At 41.9% G+C, this 17,799-nt stretch overlaps 1 protein-coding gene across 1 annotated transcript; it reads left to right on the top strand.

The window, feature by feature from the left end:
• The first annotated feature begins 3,998 nt into the window (after window positions 1–3,998).
• On the top strand, window positions 3,999–12,541 carry si:ch211-117k10.3 (Krueppel-like factor 15). Its single transcript, XM_037102388.1, has 3 exons — window positions 3,999–5,005; window positions 7,338–8,509; window positions 10,130–12,541. Exons 2-3 carry the CDS (start codon window positions 7,404–7,406, stop codon window positions 10,296–10,298), a joined length of 1,275 nt encoding a protein of 424 aa, XP_036958283.1. The 5' UTR covers window positions 3,999–5,005; window positions 7,338–7,403; the 3' UTR covers window positions 10,299–12,541.
• The last annotated feature ends 5,258 nt before the right edge of the window (window positions 12,542–17,799 follow it).

The raw sequence follows: 17,799 nt of genomic DNA, 5'->3' as shown, positions 1-17,799 counted from the left end.
ATTCCTGTTTCAAAAAAGTGGACTTACTATAGAGATTTTCTGTATAAATTTCTCTTTTAAACTAAAAAATTGCAAAAGAAATGTCTCATGTCTCATATTGAAAATATATCAACAGTACTCCTCCCTAATCAAACACAAAATATAGACAGGAGGAAATCTGTAAAGACCAGATTATGTAGGTGTTACTGAAGTGGAGATTTCTCCTCCACAGTGTACAAAAACTTAATTTTGCGAAAAACACCCATTACAGATTACAGTGAAAGGGAATCAATTTTTCAGAGGAAACCACTATTAACAGACAAGTCACTGATATTAAAATATATAAAAAGACAATACGTATCCAAAACCACAACTCAAGAGACAGATGTAGAAGAGAAAGCCCAGTAGGCACTTCAATATACAAAATAGGAGGTAGGCCATAACACTTAGAGATTTGACTCTGTGGCAACAACAAAAAAAGTTCAATCCATGTTCTCATCCAAGTTTGCTGACGTATTTGCACATATGCCTCTGCAAGCTAGGGAGCAGTCGAGGCCTCGACGACGGTAATTGCAGCATATTGTGCTGCAACCAGACCTGCACTTGCCTTAACAAAGTCACAGCTTTTTGGGCATGCAAGAGATGTATTGAGTGATGATGTGAGCAGTAACATTTTATTCACACGCGCTATACTTGGTTGTGATACAACATCCAGAGGTATCTCTGCATCTGGTTCAAGAAAGTGACACATTCAGAGTACAGGCCAGCATTTTTCAGAAACAAACTGCTACTAAAATTGCTGCTGCAGGGGGAAAAGGCAATGACACAGATAGAGCTGCAACGATTACTCGAATATCTTGAATAATTTGATTACAAAAAATGGTCGAAGCAAAATCTCTGCCTTTGCCTAATCCTTCTAACGTATGGGATGATGGAGAAACACAGCCACAGTCCCGTCTTTAATTTTGTCTTTTTGCTAATGTGTCAACAAATGTCCAATTTGTGTCTAATTTTCAGACTTTGTGTTTTGTAATATATGCAAATTATGGCACATTTTATGAAGAAATGCCTAATTTGCATATATAAACATAAAATCTCAAAAACGTATTTTTTTTCTTTGGTATGATGTCACTAATCAACTGGAGAAGTTTCATAGTGATAGCTGTTAATTGAAAATTTTCCCCAATTCTACGCAGTTTAGTTAGAGTGTCAACTTTGGCTTTTAATCTAAAAAAAAAAAAATATGTTCCACTCCATCTTCTGTGGTGGACTTTTAGTATATGATTCAGGAGGTTATTAGGACCAATAAAAACTACGAGGCATTTCTTTTGTAAATTTTTTGTTTTTCTGGGGCTAGATTGACTGGCCTATCCACTCAGAGACTAAAACAGACAAGAGACTAGAAAACAACTGGGAGCGGCCCCAGTTTCTTTTGTTCCATTTTTGAACTGGATGAAAACCAAAGGGGACCTGTGATGAGTGAATAGTTACACATGACCATTTTTGTGAATACATTTTGAAAATGGTGGACGGACAGTAATCCAGAGAACAAAAAAAAAGTTAAAAGGACTTTTATTGCATCCGCCAATTAACTAATCAATCAAATGCCAGTTGCTGACTGTGATGTGATAAGTACCTATAGTATGAGGAATTTAATGCCAAAAAGTTCAATTTTTTTAAACCACCTAAAGGATTTATTGACCAAGAGGACAGTTTTAGTGTCTAAAAACATGACGATTTTTCTCTCCATATCTTTAGACTGCAGTCTTATTTGTGTCCATACAGGCTACTATATAGGATGTTGTCAGACAGCCTATGATCATTTTTTTGCTACGTTTGATGCGTTATGATCATCTATAGTTTTCATGTGTTCAGGCTGTCAGCACAACCTTGTCTACATGATCATTTCCATAAATGTCCCTGTACTTCCTGCAGGTGCCCTGGATTGATTCCTGCAGTACTGATGCTTGTTATATTGAAATGTAGCACTCTATTCACTTCCCCAAATGGCAGCAAAAAGGCATCACCCACCTTCATCACATCTTCAACCACAAATTTATGTCATTTACCTCAATTATCCAGAAATCCGGGTCAGGGGAGACCAATTTCTTCATTACCAACAGCTGAAAACTTTATTTAAATCTAAAATGAAATTAACTAACAACACTTTACACCATTCTAAAACCAGTGAACAGGTATTAGACATTGCTGACCACCCTAAGAAAAGTATATCAAAGCTTTACAAACTCATCTCTTCATCTAACCCCACAATAACACTTCCAAAAGCCAATGGGAATGTGATCTGGCATTATCCTCTGGAGACAAATCTGCAGGAAACACCAACTTGCAACTCATACAATACAAAACCATTCACAGAACTCTTTGGGGAGCACTGACACATATTTTCATGCAACCTGGCTCTGCCAACCTGTTCATTCTCTCTGGACCACAGTAACTGAGACAGTATTCATGGTCCTGGACTGCAGAGTCCCACTGTCTCCCACTCTCTGCCTTTAAGGCAACACTTCAGATACTCCCTTTCCTCCAAAATACACAATCCTAGTCCTTGTCTCTCTGGCTATCGCTAAGAAAATAGTCTTTTAAAAGTGGAAATCTAGAACATCTTGACATGTCATCCACCTAATCTCAGAATATCAACAGAAGAAACTGCAGTATACAAAAAGAGCAAAATCTCTGCCTTATCTGGGATCCGTTCATAACTTTTCTACAAATTAAACAGTAAATAACGTACACATACACGTACATTCCCATCATCGTCTCGCCTCCCTACCACTCTTCTCCCTTTCCCATCTACCTCCCATTCCTTCCAAACAACTCCTTTTATTCACACACTGAAATTCAGATACACCAACACTCACAGCGCTACGCTTTCTCTCATGCACACTCACACTCACATAGTCCACATCACAATTCTAAATGCAGCTCCATTGCAGAGCTTCCATAATTCAAAACACTCCCACTCTGGCCCAACAGCTGCCTAACACTCTGATTTCAATTGTTCTAAAATGTCTCGAATATTCGTCTGTTTGTCACAATCTCACTCTTCATTTCCCCGTCTTCGCTGTATAATTGCTTGTCTTTTGTTGTTTTGTTTTGTTTTATCTGTTGTGTTATGGTGAGTGGGTTTCGGAACTGCTTAAACCTTTTGTTGTTGTTGTTGTTGTTGTTGTTGTTGTTGTTGTATACCTATGCTTGAATAAAGATAAAGATGTCCTCTGAAGAGGAGGGGTGGTCGTGGGCCAAAAAAAAAAATATATATATATATAGCAACTGCAGCATCCTCACTGGGCTAAACTTTAATGGTGAAGTTCACAGTGGACGCGTGAGCCGAGCCAGTGTTAGACTTCTTTAAAAGAATAATAATGATCTTTAAAAATCTTTAAATAATAAATCAAATAAAAACCTTAATAATAAAAATGTATGATAAAGGACTTTTTTATTATTAGCATGGGCAAGACATTTTATGTCAGGCAGTGATCACTGCCGCATGTGGTTTACTGTTTCTGCAACACTTTAAGTCCATCTATTTAACATTTACAAGCAATAAATAAATGATCAAACTTTACTGTAATTGAAAGCAATAACTAAGTGCTTATGTGTTTATTAATAACTATAACTCCTCATGAGTGGAGGCAGCTGTTTTAGCTGATAATACAGGACAGTGTAGTAAATCATGCTGTCATGGGTGAATTTATGATCGTTGACACTTTACATAATTAAATTCTGAAAATGTGTTTCCAGCTGCATGTAGCTGCCATCAGCCGTCTATTAAATGTTGATGTTCTACTCATTGTAGATGCCAGCACATTTAGCTCTGCAGCTCAATAGCTTCTTTCTTCTTTTCTTCAAAAATAGTGATGTTATGATTGTATGCATTGTTTTACATTATTTGTAATATATATATATATATATATATATATATATATATATACATATATATATATATAATTGAACTCATTTCTTTGGTAGTATAAATAAAATTATTCTTACTGGAGTGGCGTGTGGCTGCATGAGCTAACTGTGATAATATTATTAAACTGAATGAGTTGGTTGGTTTGTGGGTTCAGAGGAGAGGAAGATGTAGCAGAAACTTAAGGGAACCTTGTTTTCTGTGTTGAAATTCTCGGTAACAGAAAAACCAAGTTTTTCTCACATAATTGCATTGTGCTTGAAATGTAAAACTCTGGCACAAATGGTAAGTACTGATAGTGTTGAATTGTTATCTATATTTGATTTGGCCAATGGTAGAAAATGAAGAATAAACACAAAGATACACACTCTGGACTCTCGGTCATGCATCATTCATACTTTCTGTTCATCCCTGGACACTTCTTGAATGACTCAGTCAGAAAGTAGGTCAGCAGGGCCTCATCCAGGTCTTGCCTTTCACAGACCAGGAGTATAACTGAACAAAACAACAAGGGCTGGTGAGTCATCTTTGGAGCTTCACCAACATTTGCGTCGGGAGGAGTCAAAGTCCTTGAGTCTGATTATTTCTGATTGATAGCAAATATGAGGGGTGCTCCTCCACAAATCCACGAGTAGAGCAGAGTTCTTCCTTGTTCTGTGTGTTGTCAGGATGCAGGATATAAGCAGCCCTGTAGCTGTTTGGGTGGAGGGGGGTTTCCATTATTTTGTCAAGCCCCTGCGCACACCGTGACAAGGCCACATTGTGTTTTCTCGAGTCGCGCTTCGGCGATCCCTCCATCAACACATGGCAGTCAGAATTTATCGGGCGGCGGCCAATGAGCTCGCTCCTCTTAGGGCGAGCCTCCGCCGCGCTCGGCCAATGGGAGACGCGGAACAGGACCCGTGCCTCCGAGTTGTGCAGCGATGCCGTCACGTGACGCTGGGAAAGAGGAATGCCAACATGGACCCGTGGCAAGGACGGGATGTGAGCGTGCTACGACAATAACACGACGAAGGAGAGGAGAAAACGGGAAAATCACCGAAAGCCATCGACGGCGCTGGCTCTCCCCACCGAGCCTCCCCCGATCCACACACGGTAGGTCGAGCCAAATGTCCGGGATTCCTCTGCTCGGATCGACCCGTACAGGCGGAGGAGTATAAATAGAACATTTTTTTTTTTTTTGACCCAGCCGAACTTGAGACTCGTGGATTCCTATACAGACGCAGTTGTATTCAGGTGGATTGCCATGTTGCGGGGCGCTCCTCCCGCGTTAATGCGCTCTCAGGGGTTGTGTGTTCAGCTTTGACGGGCCGATGGTTGGATCGGGGTTAGTTCTCCTGCTGTACGCTTATGGGCGCGTCAGTGCGGGCCGTGTTTACCAGCGCCTTGTTCGTGCCCTGTGTTGAAGTACGAGGCCCTGCTGCAACATGTGCCCGACGGTCTGACAGCGGCAACAAACATCCTTTACATAAGCGGATGGAGAGTGTGCTACCTCTGTCAACAGAGACGACCCTGTTTTTTTTTTTTTTTTTTTTTTTTTTTTCCACTCTGGTCGCAAACATGAGGTCTAGCCCCAACAGGCCCCCCTCCCCCCGCAGCTATTAAAAATATAACTTTTAATACACTTAATTGTTCATCAAAATCACTTTTCATCATTTATATTTTCTCTATTCAATTTTTTCTTCTATTATATACATATAGTTGTTATGCAAGCACTTGGCTGAAATAGTAAAAGGGGCGTGCTGGAAGTTGTTCCACAGATGAAGATGGAGCTTTTTTTTAAAAGGACAGGTTATCATAGGAGGCTCAGGGGGATATTCCATCAAGGCGACCCTTTATTTGACAGCAGATATCGGGTATCAAATGTCAAAATTAAGTAGCTGGCTGAAACACCAGGTAAAGCTGGGTCAAGGCTGGATTACCAGCAGGCAGAATGGGCAGCTGCCCTGGGCCCCCAGCTTCTAAGGGCCATAAACGCCTGTGGGATGGATTTTGTTAGTCTAATTAATTGCGGATATTTTTAAAGGCGCACTTGCAAACTGACACAATTTCATACTTTTTAACTTGTTTATATTTGGCAGGCCCTGCCACCTTTCTAGCTTGTTACGAGACCTTATCTTCCTCTGAGAACAGTCTGTTTATTTGTGGAATCTTTCTGAATTTGCATTATTACCGTGTTAATGTTGTAAATATAAACAATCTGCAAAACTACATACTTTCCCTTTAAAGTGCTTAAAGTTCAATAACAACTGAAGGTAGTTGATAGGTCATAGTGTTTTTATTTATTTTTTTTAGTAGGCCTGTGTGAAAAGTATTGCATTGTTGGAGAGGTCCTCTGGCCATGAGCTGATCGGCCAGTCGTAGGGTTTACAGTTGGATCCCCGGCTCTTCCTGTCTGCTAAATTCTGGCTCTCTCATGATGTGCATGCAATATCTAATCAATACAATCATTTATGGTTTGAGTAGAATTGTGTCAATATTGAATGGACATGCTGTGTTATCATTAATAGAGTTGTTCCGACACCGGGAGCAAGTTCGGACATGCTTCCTACCAACCTTGAGTCCTGGAATCAGTATTATCAGTGCTATGTGATTTATTTGAGCTGTACTGAGCAATGATATATACATTTATTAACTGACTGGTAATTTACTAAGTTTTAGCCATTTAGCCAAGTATTGTTACCGGGGAAAAAAAAAAATACCATCGGCACATCTCTAATTATTTGACAAGCTTTTTATCCTCCAAAAATAGAAGCAATTTTTGTGTATATTTATTTATTTTTTTCTTATTTTGTTTCACATGTGTGAAGAGCAGGTTATAACAGCGGTACTCATTTGATTGCATTTAATCCACACTATGTAAGAATTTTAGTTTAATACATTCAAAAATTGATGAGAATTATCAACAGAATGTTAAGAAATAATAGTTTTATTTATTCTGTTGCAGCGATATCTGCTGAAGTTAGCATGCTAAGTAGCTAGCCTTGAGCCTGTAAGCCTCATTCTCACAGTGGTCAAGAAGTTCCTCTGCTGGCAGTGTGCATGCCCACACTCCCTCGGTAGCCCAGCTAGCTGCATGGCTAACCAAGCTGCTGTTACAGTCTTGGATGTATACCCATAATACAATTAGCAGCAGTTAGCAGTTACTCTGGTGATAAACTGACCCTGTTTGTCTGCAGTATGAATTCAATAGGTGGACCAATTCTTATGTATTGCAGCTGGAAGCATCCCATGATTAAATCTGGGCCTCTAACAATTTAGCAAACCAGTTGCCGGTGGAATAAGTTACTTCTCTTTGTAGCCACGTTTATCCTGTAGCGTCCGCCTTTTAAAGCTTAAAATCCATATCTGAGGTAAACATATCACTCTTCATGCACTTTCACCTTCCACTGGGTAATAAAATCCAATCTCAATGTTGCCCTTGCAGGTTTTGTGAGCACACCTCTGGATAGTGTTTCCTCAACATCCTCTCCTCTGCGCTTGGCCCGGATCAATGGTGTCTCTCAGCAGCAGAACGCTGAGTTTGGACAATGACCTGTTCAGGGACAGCAGCAGCAGCAGCCTGTTCTCCCTCGACCTGGGGGACGGAGCCCGCAGCGAGGGGGGCAGCTCAGCCTCCTGCGACAGCCCCGAGGCCGAGGAGCTGGGGGCTCCGCACAGCTCCAGCCCTGGAGAGGAGGAGGATGAGGAGGAGGAGGAGGAAGATGAAGACGAGGGGGCGCGCCTGCACATTTTCCTTGGAGCAGAAGCAGAAGATGAGTCTGCGAGTCAGGAGCCGAAGCTGCCAGAATTCCCTTTCCACCCGTCTTCCCCGTTCTCGCCGACCCTGGAGGACATAGAGGAGTTCTTGAGGGAAAAGATGGAACTGGTCAAAGAGGGGCTACTGACCCCCAAAGAGGAGGCCTCCCCTCTGCCTTGCAGTGAATCTCCATCTTCCACTACCCCCCCAGCAGCTTCCTCAGAGACTTGCAGTGACCCTGGGACCAGTGCCTCCCAGTGCACTTCAAGCCCAAGCACCCCTAAGAATGAGCAAATGAGCCCCAGCCGAGCTGATGCTTCCCCTTCTGCCCAACTTAACCCGTCACCATCCACCTTAACCCCGCCAGTGCTCCTGGGCGGGCCGCTGGTGCTTCAGCTCCAGCCCTTACCCCTGGCCCAGCCTCAGACCCCAGCAGGCTCTCCTCCTGGGGCCCAGAGTGGCATCTGGCTCACTCATCTGGTCATGGGGCTCCAGGGTGGAGCAGGACGAAATGTTACTCTGCTGGCCCCGTCAGTGTCCTCTACCCCCACCACCTTGTTATCACTTAACAGTGGAGATCCCAAGTCTCCTGACCAGAAGTACGTGAAGATCGCCCCTTTGCCCATCACTATGAGGACGCTAGAGTTCACGGGGGTGACTGGGGTCGGGGGCCAGGCCAGTGGTCTGTTGAAGGCTGTGGCCCCCCGGCTGACCAGGGTGCCGCCTACAGAGAGGGTCCATAAGTGCTCACACCCAGGCTGTGGGAAGATGTACACCAAAAGCAGCCATCTGAAAGCCCACTTCCGCCGACATACTGGAGAGAAACCCTACACGTGCAGCTGGCCTGAGTGTGGCTGGAGGTACGTGAAGTAATGTGCACTGATGAGTAAAGAAACATGTTTGGGGGACTTTCCCAGTAGTTGAAGTAAGGCAGGTTGCTTTAAGTGCTAATGGGAGAATGAAACTCAGTCAGGAAGTCGAGTCGATGTGACAGTTCCAGTTTGAGTTTGGAGGATTATAGGATGCACAGGCTTATGGCACATATTTGTTAGAGCCCCTGTGCGCCATCCCAACATTATAATTAGTGTCAGTATATCTGTAACGTTTAAGTGACTGACTAGTCATAAAAAGGAAGTTGTAAAAAATTGGGGCTACAACTATTGTTGTTTTTGGTTAACTTTATGATTGGTCATTGAAATTATAAAGTGTCAGAACAAACAATTCTGTTAACATTTTCCAAACCTCATGGTGATGTCTTCAGATTTTTTCTTTTTATGTGAGCAGCAGTCCAAAACCCAAATATGTTCAGTTTATACATAAATTAATCAGAGACAAAGCAAAGAAAACTCTGATAGACGATCTAAACATGATCTGAGTTGTTGCTGATTCTTTTTCTCTTCCTCAGCTTATTGATTTTCACAATATTAACATAGAAGAAGATTTTTGTAATGCTAACACACGGATCTGCTAACTTCATCCAATGTGCCAATTCAGAGTGGTAATGAAACTCGACAGAAATGAAAACTAGTCCTTGGAGCATGATTTTGAGCATTCACATGTTCATCTGTTGAAAGTGATTTTGAATTGTCAGTCTCCTTCTCACCTCGTGTGAACAGGATGCGATGCTCCTACAGGTTTAAAAAGGTTGAGGCTGTTTGCTGCATATCATATACTGCTGTTTTTTGAAGTATATTACATGCACTAAAAGCCATATTCAGGGTGAATGTACATACAGTTCTCCTGAGTTATAACCATTACATGTTGCTTCTGAAATCTCATCATTACTCACCTATTGTCAAAACACTCATACAGTATAGTGATTTCAGGCACATATAAATCATGATCACGGGTGAACTCGCTGAATTTACTCACCCATCAAGGCCTGCGTTACATTGTGGAACTTTGAAAACTGCTATTTCTATTTCATTGTGGTAAATATAGTTATCACCGTAGTAATCTGGGCATGGTTTCGGACATACCCACAGTCTTGGTGAACGTTTCCACTAGTAGAGTCACCACTTCTGCGGAATAGGGCTGCATCTAACAATTACTTTCATTGTTAATTTAATCTATCATTTCCTCCATTGATCGATCCATTGTTTGGTCTATCAAATGTCAGAAAATGATGGAAAAATGTCCATCAGTGTTTGCAGGAGCCTCACATTTCTTGTTTTAGATAGATCAGTTTACTGTCATAGAGGAGTAAAATATTCACTATGAAGAAGGTAGAATAAGAGAACTAACCATTGCACTCTTGGTAAGAAATGATGATATTTGTTGGTCCACAGAAAGTCTATTAGGATGTTTTGAATTATGAAGTATTCCTTCTGTGGGCTTACTACTTCTAGCTACACTGTGGATAGTTTTGACGGCCTGTGATCTCATCACTTGATAGTTGAATGAGTCAGTGAGTCAGCTAATGTAAAAACACTGATCGTCTCTCTTTGTGACTTTGTTCCTGCCTGCTCCTGTGTGTCCAGGTTCTCCCGATCAGACGAACTGTCCCGTCACCGCCGCTCTCACTCCGGCATCAAGCCATACGAGTGCTCACTGTGCGAGAAGAAGTTTGCCCGCAGCGATCACTTATCCAAACACACGAAGGTCCACCGCAGCTCCAGGCCCAGCAGGATTATCAGAGCCAACGTGTGACACCTTCAGCTGGCCTACAACCTGCCCTGTACCCACCCACCCAGCCCTGACCTGGCTTTAAACCAGTAGGCTGCGGGACTCCCTCAGGACTTTTGGTGCTTCGCAAGCAGAACTTTCATAAGAATCTTGAGAGCCACCTGCTGTTGTACCCTCATAGTCTCCTTCCTCCCTCTCCTCCCTGTGGGTTATCTTCCACTGTTCCTTCTGAGCAGCTCGTCTTAGACTGAACAGACAGCCACCTCAGGAAAAAAGTCAGCTGGAAGCTGATTTCCTGGCCTTCACACTCACACAAGACAAAACACAAAACAGGAGACAGTGTTACAGATGCCCTTCTTGCAACCACTGCGTGCCCTGCTGTTCCTGTTCCCCAGCTGCCAGGTGCTGTTGGAGGCAGGGTGGTAACCAGTAACAGGAGTGTCTTCTGTCATCTCCTTTCTGCTTTTGTGATTGCCCTTCTTCCTTAAAGCCAAAGGGTCCACATGAATTCAGCTTCCCAATGTTTTAGTGAAGATTTAGTCCATGGAGCGTCACATGTGTGCCATGTGTTCTAATCACAAGGTTTCATGGAGGGTGAAATGATGATTAAAGCAGCAGAATCTCCTCTATATACTTAGATTTTCTCTGTATTAGAAGTAAATTCTGAGATATTCTTACAAACTAAACTCGTGGCTCTGCTTGCAGTTTAACCGAGCAGAGGAAAAACTTCTGATGTGTTTCACATCCAACCCTGGCCTTTATTGCATTCGTCCAATCCTAATCCACCCTGTTTTGACCTGTATGCCTTTTTCTCAGCCCCACTATGCCCTAATCTCTATCGATGCCTTTGTCTATATCACAAAACCTCACTTGATCCCACTGCAATCATGTGACTGCTCTTATTTAACTGTGATTCTAAACTGGGGGTTGCCAAACCAGAAATCCCTGTTCTGGCCCTGCGAGAGCCAGAAAGCGACATCCTCACTGCGTGACAGTTGATAAGCTCTTTGTTCTCTGAAATTTTCTTGGAAAATAATTTTGCAGCCGAACTCATGTGGCCTAGAAAACAACTCGGCCTATATGCTACGTTTTGGCTCCATGGTGCAAAAGTGATGTGAAACACTGCTCTCTCTATTGTTTTTTTTTTTTTTTTACAGCAGCAGATGCTGTAAAACATTTTTCTGTGGGTTATATAGCAGCAAGAAAAGCTAAAACGTTAAACAGCTGGAAAGGCAGCTAACATCTATTCAATGATCTGTATTAGCATACTCAATATAATATGTACTGAACGTGTACAGCTTGTAGCCTTTATATAGATGTTTTTTTTTATCGAAGAGGACTTTCAATCAGTGCATTAAGCTATTCAGTCGTGATTCTGGAGAGGTTTGATTGTAAGCGTGATCAATCTGTGGAATGTCAGAGTGATTACGGTCTGGGATTTGGGAGTCCCACTCCACCCATTCACAAACCATTAAGCTGAGTCTGCTGGTCTCAAGTGCACTTGTGTGGTTAGTGGAAAGTAAGAAAAACAGTCATTGCGCTCTTATGGCAGTTCCATAAAATGTATTGGAACCATAAAATGCCAAAAAAAAAAAAGAAACAAACATGGGTGGTTAAACTGCACGGAGCAGTGCAGTCACTATTTGTCATTTACCCCCCTGATCTCAACACTTTGGTGCTTGTTAACCTACCAGTGCTTCTTCACGTGAGAGACTGTATAATGCTTCACATAACTGGATTGTCTCCGTCGAACCAGCAGACACTTGCTACTACAAACCGTTGGCTACTGGCAGTCTTGACTTAGCCCGAGCAACAGTGGTGCTTTCGAATGAACGCTGAACTTGAGCACTCCTGCATGTAGCAATGCACAGTCATTTTACACAGCGATCATGCTTGTCTGCGTCTCTCTGCATCATGGACACATTATGTCCCGCTCTTAACAAACAATCATGCTTAATAATGTAAAAAAAAGAAAAAAACCCATTCAAAGCAGACAGACGGGCAGACGTATTTATCTGTCTGAACCAGCGCTGTCTTTGTGTCTGAGCCTCCCCAGGCTGCTTCTACTGACCTACATCCAGACCTGTATCCCCTAATCATCATCATCCAATTCTCTCGCCCTCTTCTCTGTGTCTCTCTCAGTCCTGCCTGCGTATCTGGTTGAACACAGGCTGTATTTTTTTTGTTTTGTTTTGTTTTGTTTTTTTTTGAATACCAGAAATGCTATTTTCCTATTTGCAAAAATAAAAGCAAATAAAAAATGAAAATGTTGAATCCGTTGCTTTGTTGCTTTCTGAGGGATGCTTTTTTTTTTTTTTTTTTTAAAGAACTGTAGCGGGAGTTACAGTTATTGTAATATATAAATTCTTTAAAGTTAAGATATTGAGTTGAAAGGGTTTTTTTTTAATCCTCGCTACCATTTGACGCAGTGATATACTCTTGCATGGTGTAGTCCTGTATAGACATATGCAAGCAAATGATTGGCCGAAGCTTATTATTCAGGAACTCTTCAAGTCAAGTGAAGTTTGGAAGTCCACAGAACATTTCTGGAGCTTTGCAGCAAAACACGCAGCATTCTCCTACACATTTCAAGATTCAAAGTGTTTATTGTCATATGCACAGTAAGGAAACACGTTTCTCTGCACAATGAAATCCTTCCTTTGCTGTCCACAGAATGCCGATAATGTAAAATTATAACACAATGTACAACATGAATTTACAAAGTAAAGCCATTTTACAAGGCAGAATATGATAAAGAAGGAAAAAAAGCAACAACAACAATAACAATAATTTAAAAAATGCAAATCGTAGCTGTGCAATTATGCATGTGCAAAATGTTAACAGTCGGGATAGTTATGAGCCATGGTTGTAAACTCCTATCTGCTGTTTAGGAGTCTGTGGCCATGGGAAAGAAAGAGTTCTTTAGTCTGGTGGTCTTGGACTTAACACTTCTGTACCTCCAGCCCGAGGGTAGAAGTGTGCTGGGGGTGGGTCGGGTTCTTTTAGGATGGAGGCAGCTCTCCTGTGGACTCTGCGGTGGTAGATGCTCTGCAGAGAGGGCAGTGGAGTCCTGGTGATCTTCTCCGCAGTCTTTACCACTCTCTGCAGGCGTTTGCAGTCCATAGCAGAAGCGCTGCTCTACCTGTTTTGCTGTGATTCCAGATTTGTTTTGGTGGACCATGACTCTTTCCATCGGCGTGGTGAATAGAGATAACATGAGTTTTCATTTTTGGTTGAATGGTTCTTTTAATGCATTTTGCATGCAATTACACTTAATTAAATAGCTGTAAAGCATCAACCAGCATTCAGAAATAAATAAATACAGAACAATAGAAATAATGAATAGAATATTCTGTATTTTATCCACCAACATGCTTTAATAAAGCAGAAATGGACCTCCAGATTTTGTTTAGCATTGCTGTCTTGGTAGAAAAATTTACGGGCCTGCTCTCCTTTCAGCATGTCTATTATCACCTCCTCTCTGCTAATTTACCCAGTGACTGTCTCAGTGAAATGACACCAATCGGAATCTCCTGCAGCACAGAATCACAGCAGGGATTACAGCACAGTGTGGGTGGCACGATAACCACATCAAGGCCACTTGGGTGAGTCTGAGTTAAGAAATAAATAAATAAAAAAAATGCTGCAGGCAGGTTTCAATCCTGTAATCACTTTCCAATACTGATCTGACTGCTGCAGTGTGGCGCAATATCTGTTTGTGCAAAACTCGAACAAGCAGAGAGGAAGCTGCCGCTCTGGCTGCACGCATATCAGGGTGGAATTTCTGGCTGCTGGTGCTTTCCAGTTGTGCTTGGCTAGGAAGGAGCACCCGCAGGAAACTGGGACCAGCTTCAAAGCAAAAAGCCCTGTTTCCTCCTTCCCTGCTATGCTCTTTTACTCTGTGGGACGCTCTCACTAATCTGGGATGATGTAGTCATGAAAGCATCTGATTCCTGTCGTGCTGCTTTGATTCATAAACTATAGCTGAAACGGGCGTCTGAAGAGAAAGTATGCTGGAGCAGGAGGACAGGGGGAGGAAGGAGGCTTCCTTTAAGAAATGGAATATGTCCACAGGCTGTAATGTAATGAGAGGCGCTGACAACAGTTGTGACCAGAGATTATTGTACAATAGAGTACTGTAGTGTCTTTAAAAAGAAACAGTTCTGCCTTTAAAGAGCTACAGATTTCCTCTTATCACCTCCCTCTAAAAGCTGTAGAACAGAGAGGAACATTGTTATTTGGTTTTAATGGGCAGTTTGTGGCTGTTCCTTTGTCAATTACAAGGAAACTTATTTTGAGAATTTATGGGAAATGATTTTCCTCCCTATATTCCCTCTTTCCTTCTTCCTTCCTCACTCTGGCCTAGATGGAAACTAAACTGAATACTTATAAGAATCAAGGAAAGCCGCCAGAGAAAAGCTTAAAGCTGGTGATAAATATTTCACTAACTAATTCACAATGGATTAAATGATTATATTCAGCTTAAAAGAAACTGCTTGCATTGATGAACCCACAGAGAACTTAAACCCAACTCTGCAGTTCCCATCAGCTCGACACATAGGCGTAAATCCCAGGGAGCACGTGCTTGCTAGTGTTTTGCTAAAACCTCTATGGATCAAATATAGTCACCATTTACCTTGTTTGTAGTTTGAATATGTCTTATGTGGGCTGCAGGGGAATTTTTTGCGCTGCCTTCAGTGGTCGCTGGGCAAAACTGAGGCATGACACAGCAGCGTCTCAGCATCCAGGTCTATAATGCTTAGTTTTCCTTAGCAGGCATGATGACAGTGTCTAAAAAAGTGTCTGAAGTTGACGCTCAATGAAGCGCTTCAGTATCTTTTAGCTCGCTGATGCTGATGAATTCACCGTATTCTCTGTTCCCAACACTCAATGGCAGACAAACAATCTGGTGAACCTAGTGAAGAATATAGGCGCTAAACACTCCATCCATCAACTTCAGAGGGAGCAGCTGCATGCAATTTTCTCAAGAGCAATTCACATGGAAAGTTGTGCTGCAACTCTGCTGTGGAACTATGTCAGCTAAGGAAAACTACATTGCTACATTTCCGACTGCAAACGTCAATTTAGCTGTACATAAAATTGAAAAAGTCCAACATATCCATTGTTTGGACTGTGTCAATCTCCAATGACTCAGATTGCCTTATGTAGTATAACTGCATCGTGTGCCACTGCTGAGGGCTATGGGGACACAAGTGCCCAAACAGACATGGATAAAAGGTGAATATTAGACCTTCATCAGGAGGCCAGAGACGCCACTCCAGATGAACTTTTATGTTCTGTGTCTGCTGGATGCCTGGATAGAAAGTGCTGCACTAACCTATGAGCATTAACAGCTATATCAGGTGAGAAAATGTTAATGTCATCTACAAAGCTTCTTTCACTGCCCCCAAATGACCAAAAAAATAAATAAAGGATGCTATAAGAAGGCTTTATAGTAGTTACTTTTATGTCAACTCTTCTGTCTAAAACAAAAGCATTTGCAACTGTATTCTACAGTCACAACATCATGTAGAAATAAGCCATTTGTACAATTTTGGCATGAATACAAATCCCAGGACTCTAAAAATGTGTCAGACATGATGTAGGTGCTTACTACAAACAAAACTCATTACATCATAACAATGTTGCATAATGAAAGCTTGTATGTTGAAGTCAACATGTATGTAACCCTGTGATCCTACCCTCTCGCTGAAGTGACATAGTGTAGAAACAAGAGAAAGAGCAGGTTGGCTGAGACAGAGACACCCTCCTACGAGCAACATAATGCTTTGGCTATCATGACAGAGACCGAAAGTTTTACTCATATGGGTCACAATGGATCCAGTCATCTTTGCGCAAACCTTCAGTCAGTCTCTTTGATTAACAAGAGCTTCCTGTATATCTGAAGTCTGCAGCTAAAACAGTGCTGGATTTCCACAAAAGCCAGGTGTAGAAGAAGAAGATGTTAACAGGGGGAATCCAAATACTGTGGATTTCTCCCACGGCTGTGATGAGTCACTCAGCCAGCAAATCAATCCAGCACCCCCACTCTATAAATAATCACCCTCTGGTGTTTGAATGCATCACATGAAGGGGCTCAATAGTTGCAGTGTTTTTGGCTGTATGTCAGAATCCTAGGACTGATGCTATGCTCTGCCATTAAATGCAGCCAAATGTGTTATGCAGCAAGAAGACATGATGGTGTTTATTCATGGATAATGTAATATAGTGTAAGGCAGCTTTTTGCCCATGATTCCTAGTAATTTAAAGGTGTGCTAATATGTTTGTCTTGTTTATCTTGAATGGACACCACATATACTTTAAAATATAACATCTGAATTGTATGAATTAATTATTTTTAATTCAGTCTCTGTTATCAGCACATGGTTGACCTGAGATCAGCTATATATTATCTCTGCGTTTATACCAGATAAGAGCAAATTAAACTGTATACAAGTAAGTAAAAATGAAGAGGGTGGGGGGGCTGTTTGAGAGTAATGTGACACTGCTGGGATGTGCTGCCACTTGGTGGTTAATTCAAAAACAGACTCATAGTTTCATTGTTTCTAATGTACGTTTCTATGGACAAGAGTGACAATCTGCCTCAATAAAAAAAAATCACTACAATGATGGTTTTACTGTTATAATTTTCATTAGCAAGGACTGCTATGCAAAAGAAATGTAACATTCCAAATTGGAAAGAAAAAAAGAGGGAAAACAAATAATGATTGGCGTGAACTCTAATTTGTTTCATATCATTTCATCAGTAATGCAAATTTCATCATTAACCTCCACCTCACACACACACATAGCACAGACCCCTGGTGTAATGTGAGAAATGTTTTCAGTAAGTGTTTGAATGTGAACACAGTTGTGACAGATCTTAGGTCACCAGGCAGTTTGTCACAGACAGTTGGGCCAAACTAACTCAAAGCAACCTCAGCAGATTCTAAAAACTATTCATTCTTAACAACTATTCAGTGAATGACTTGTAGTACTATGTGTAAGTTGTTTCTGTGTTGGTGGGAGCCAATTTATAGTAAGACGTGTCAGCGAGTGGGTGCTCTGCTGCTACACCTTAATGAGCTGAAGCGTCTCTGCTGCTTGTCTGGGCAAACCAGCAAACACAGTGTAAACAATTGTCGTGTTTGGATGGGGAAAAAAAAAAACTGTTTTGCCAAATTGGTTTATAATATTAATGACCTTATTTTTAGTGATAAAAGCCTGTCTGTGAGTGTCGTCATGTCATGTCATTGTCCGTAACCGCTTATCCCTTTCCATGGGGTTGCGGGGTGTTGCTGCTGGAGCCAATCCCAGCCTTGTCTCAGGGCGAGGGCAGGGTACTCCCTGGATAAGTCGCCAGTTCATCGCAGGGCCCTCACTAGTGAGCAACGTGGGGTTCAGTATCTAGCTCAAGGACACTTGGGAGCTGGGATTTGAACCAGTGACCTTCCGATCACTAGTCGACCTGCTCTACCCGCTGAGCTACAGCCGCCCTCTGTGAGTGTCGTGAATTTCAAAATTC

The sequence above is a fragment of the Acanthopagrus latus genome, chromosome 6, assembly GCF_904848185.1.
Source record: "Acanthopagrus latus isolate v.2019 chromosome 6, fAcaLat1.1, whole genome shotgun sequence".
Taxonomy (NCBI): Eukaryota; Metazoa; Chordata; class Actinopteri; order Spariformes; family Sparidae; genus Acanthopagrus; species Acanthopagrus latus.
Note: the sequence above shows the minus strand (reverse complement) of the source record. Positions and strands in the feature narration are given on the sequence as shown.

Excerpts from the sequence above, each read along its gene's own strand:
- si:ch211-117k10.3 (XM_037102388.1), top strand. The coding sequence starts at position 7,404 with ATGGTGTCTCTCAGCAGCAGAACGCTGAGTTTGGACAATGACCTGTTC. Across the intron at positions 8,510-10,129 it reads TGGCCTGAGTGTGGCTGGAG|GTTCTCCCGATCAGACGAAC; the intron begins GTACGTGAAGTA and ends CTGTGTGTCCAG.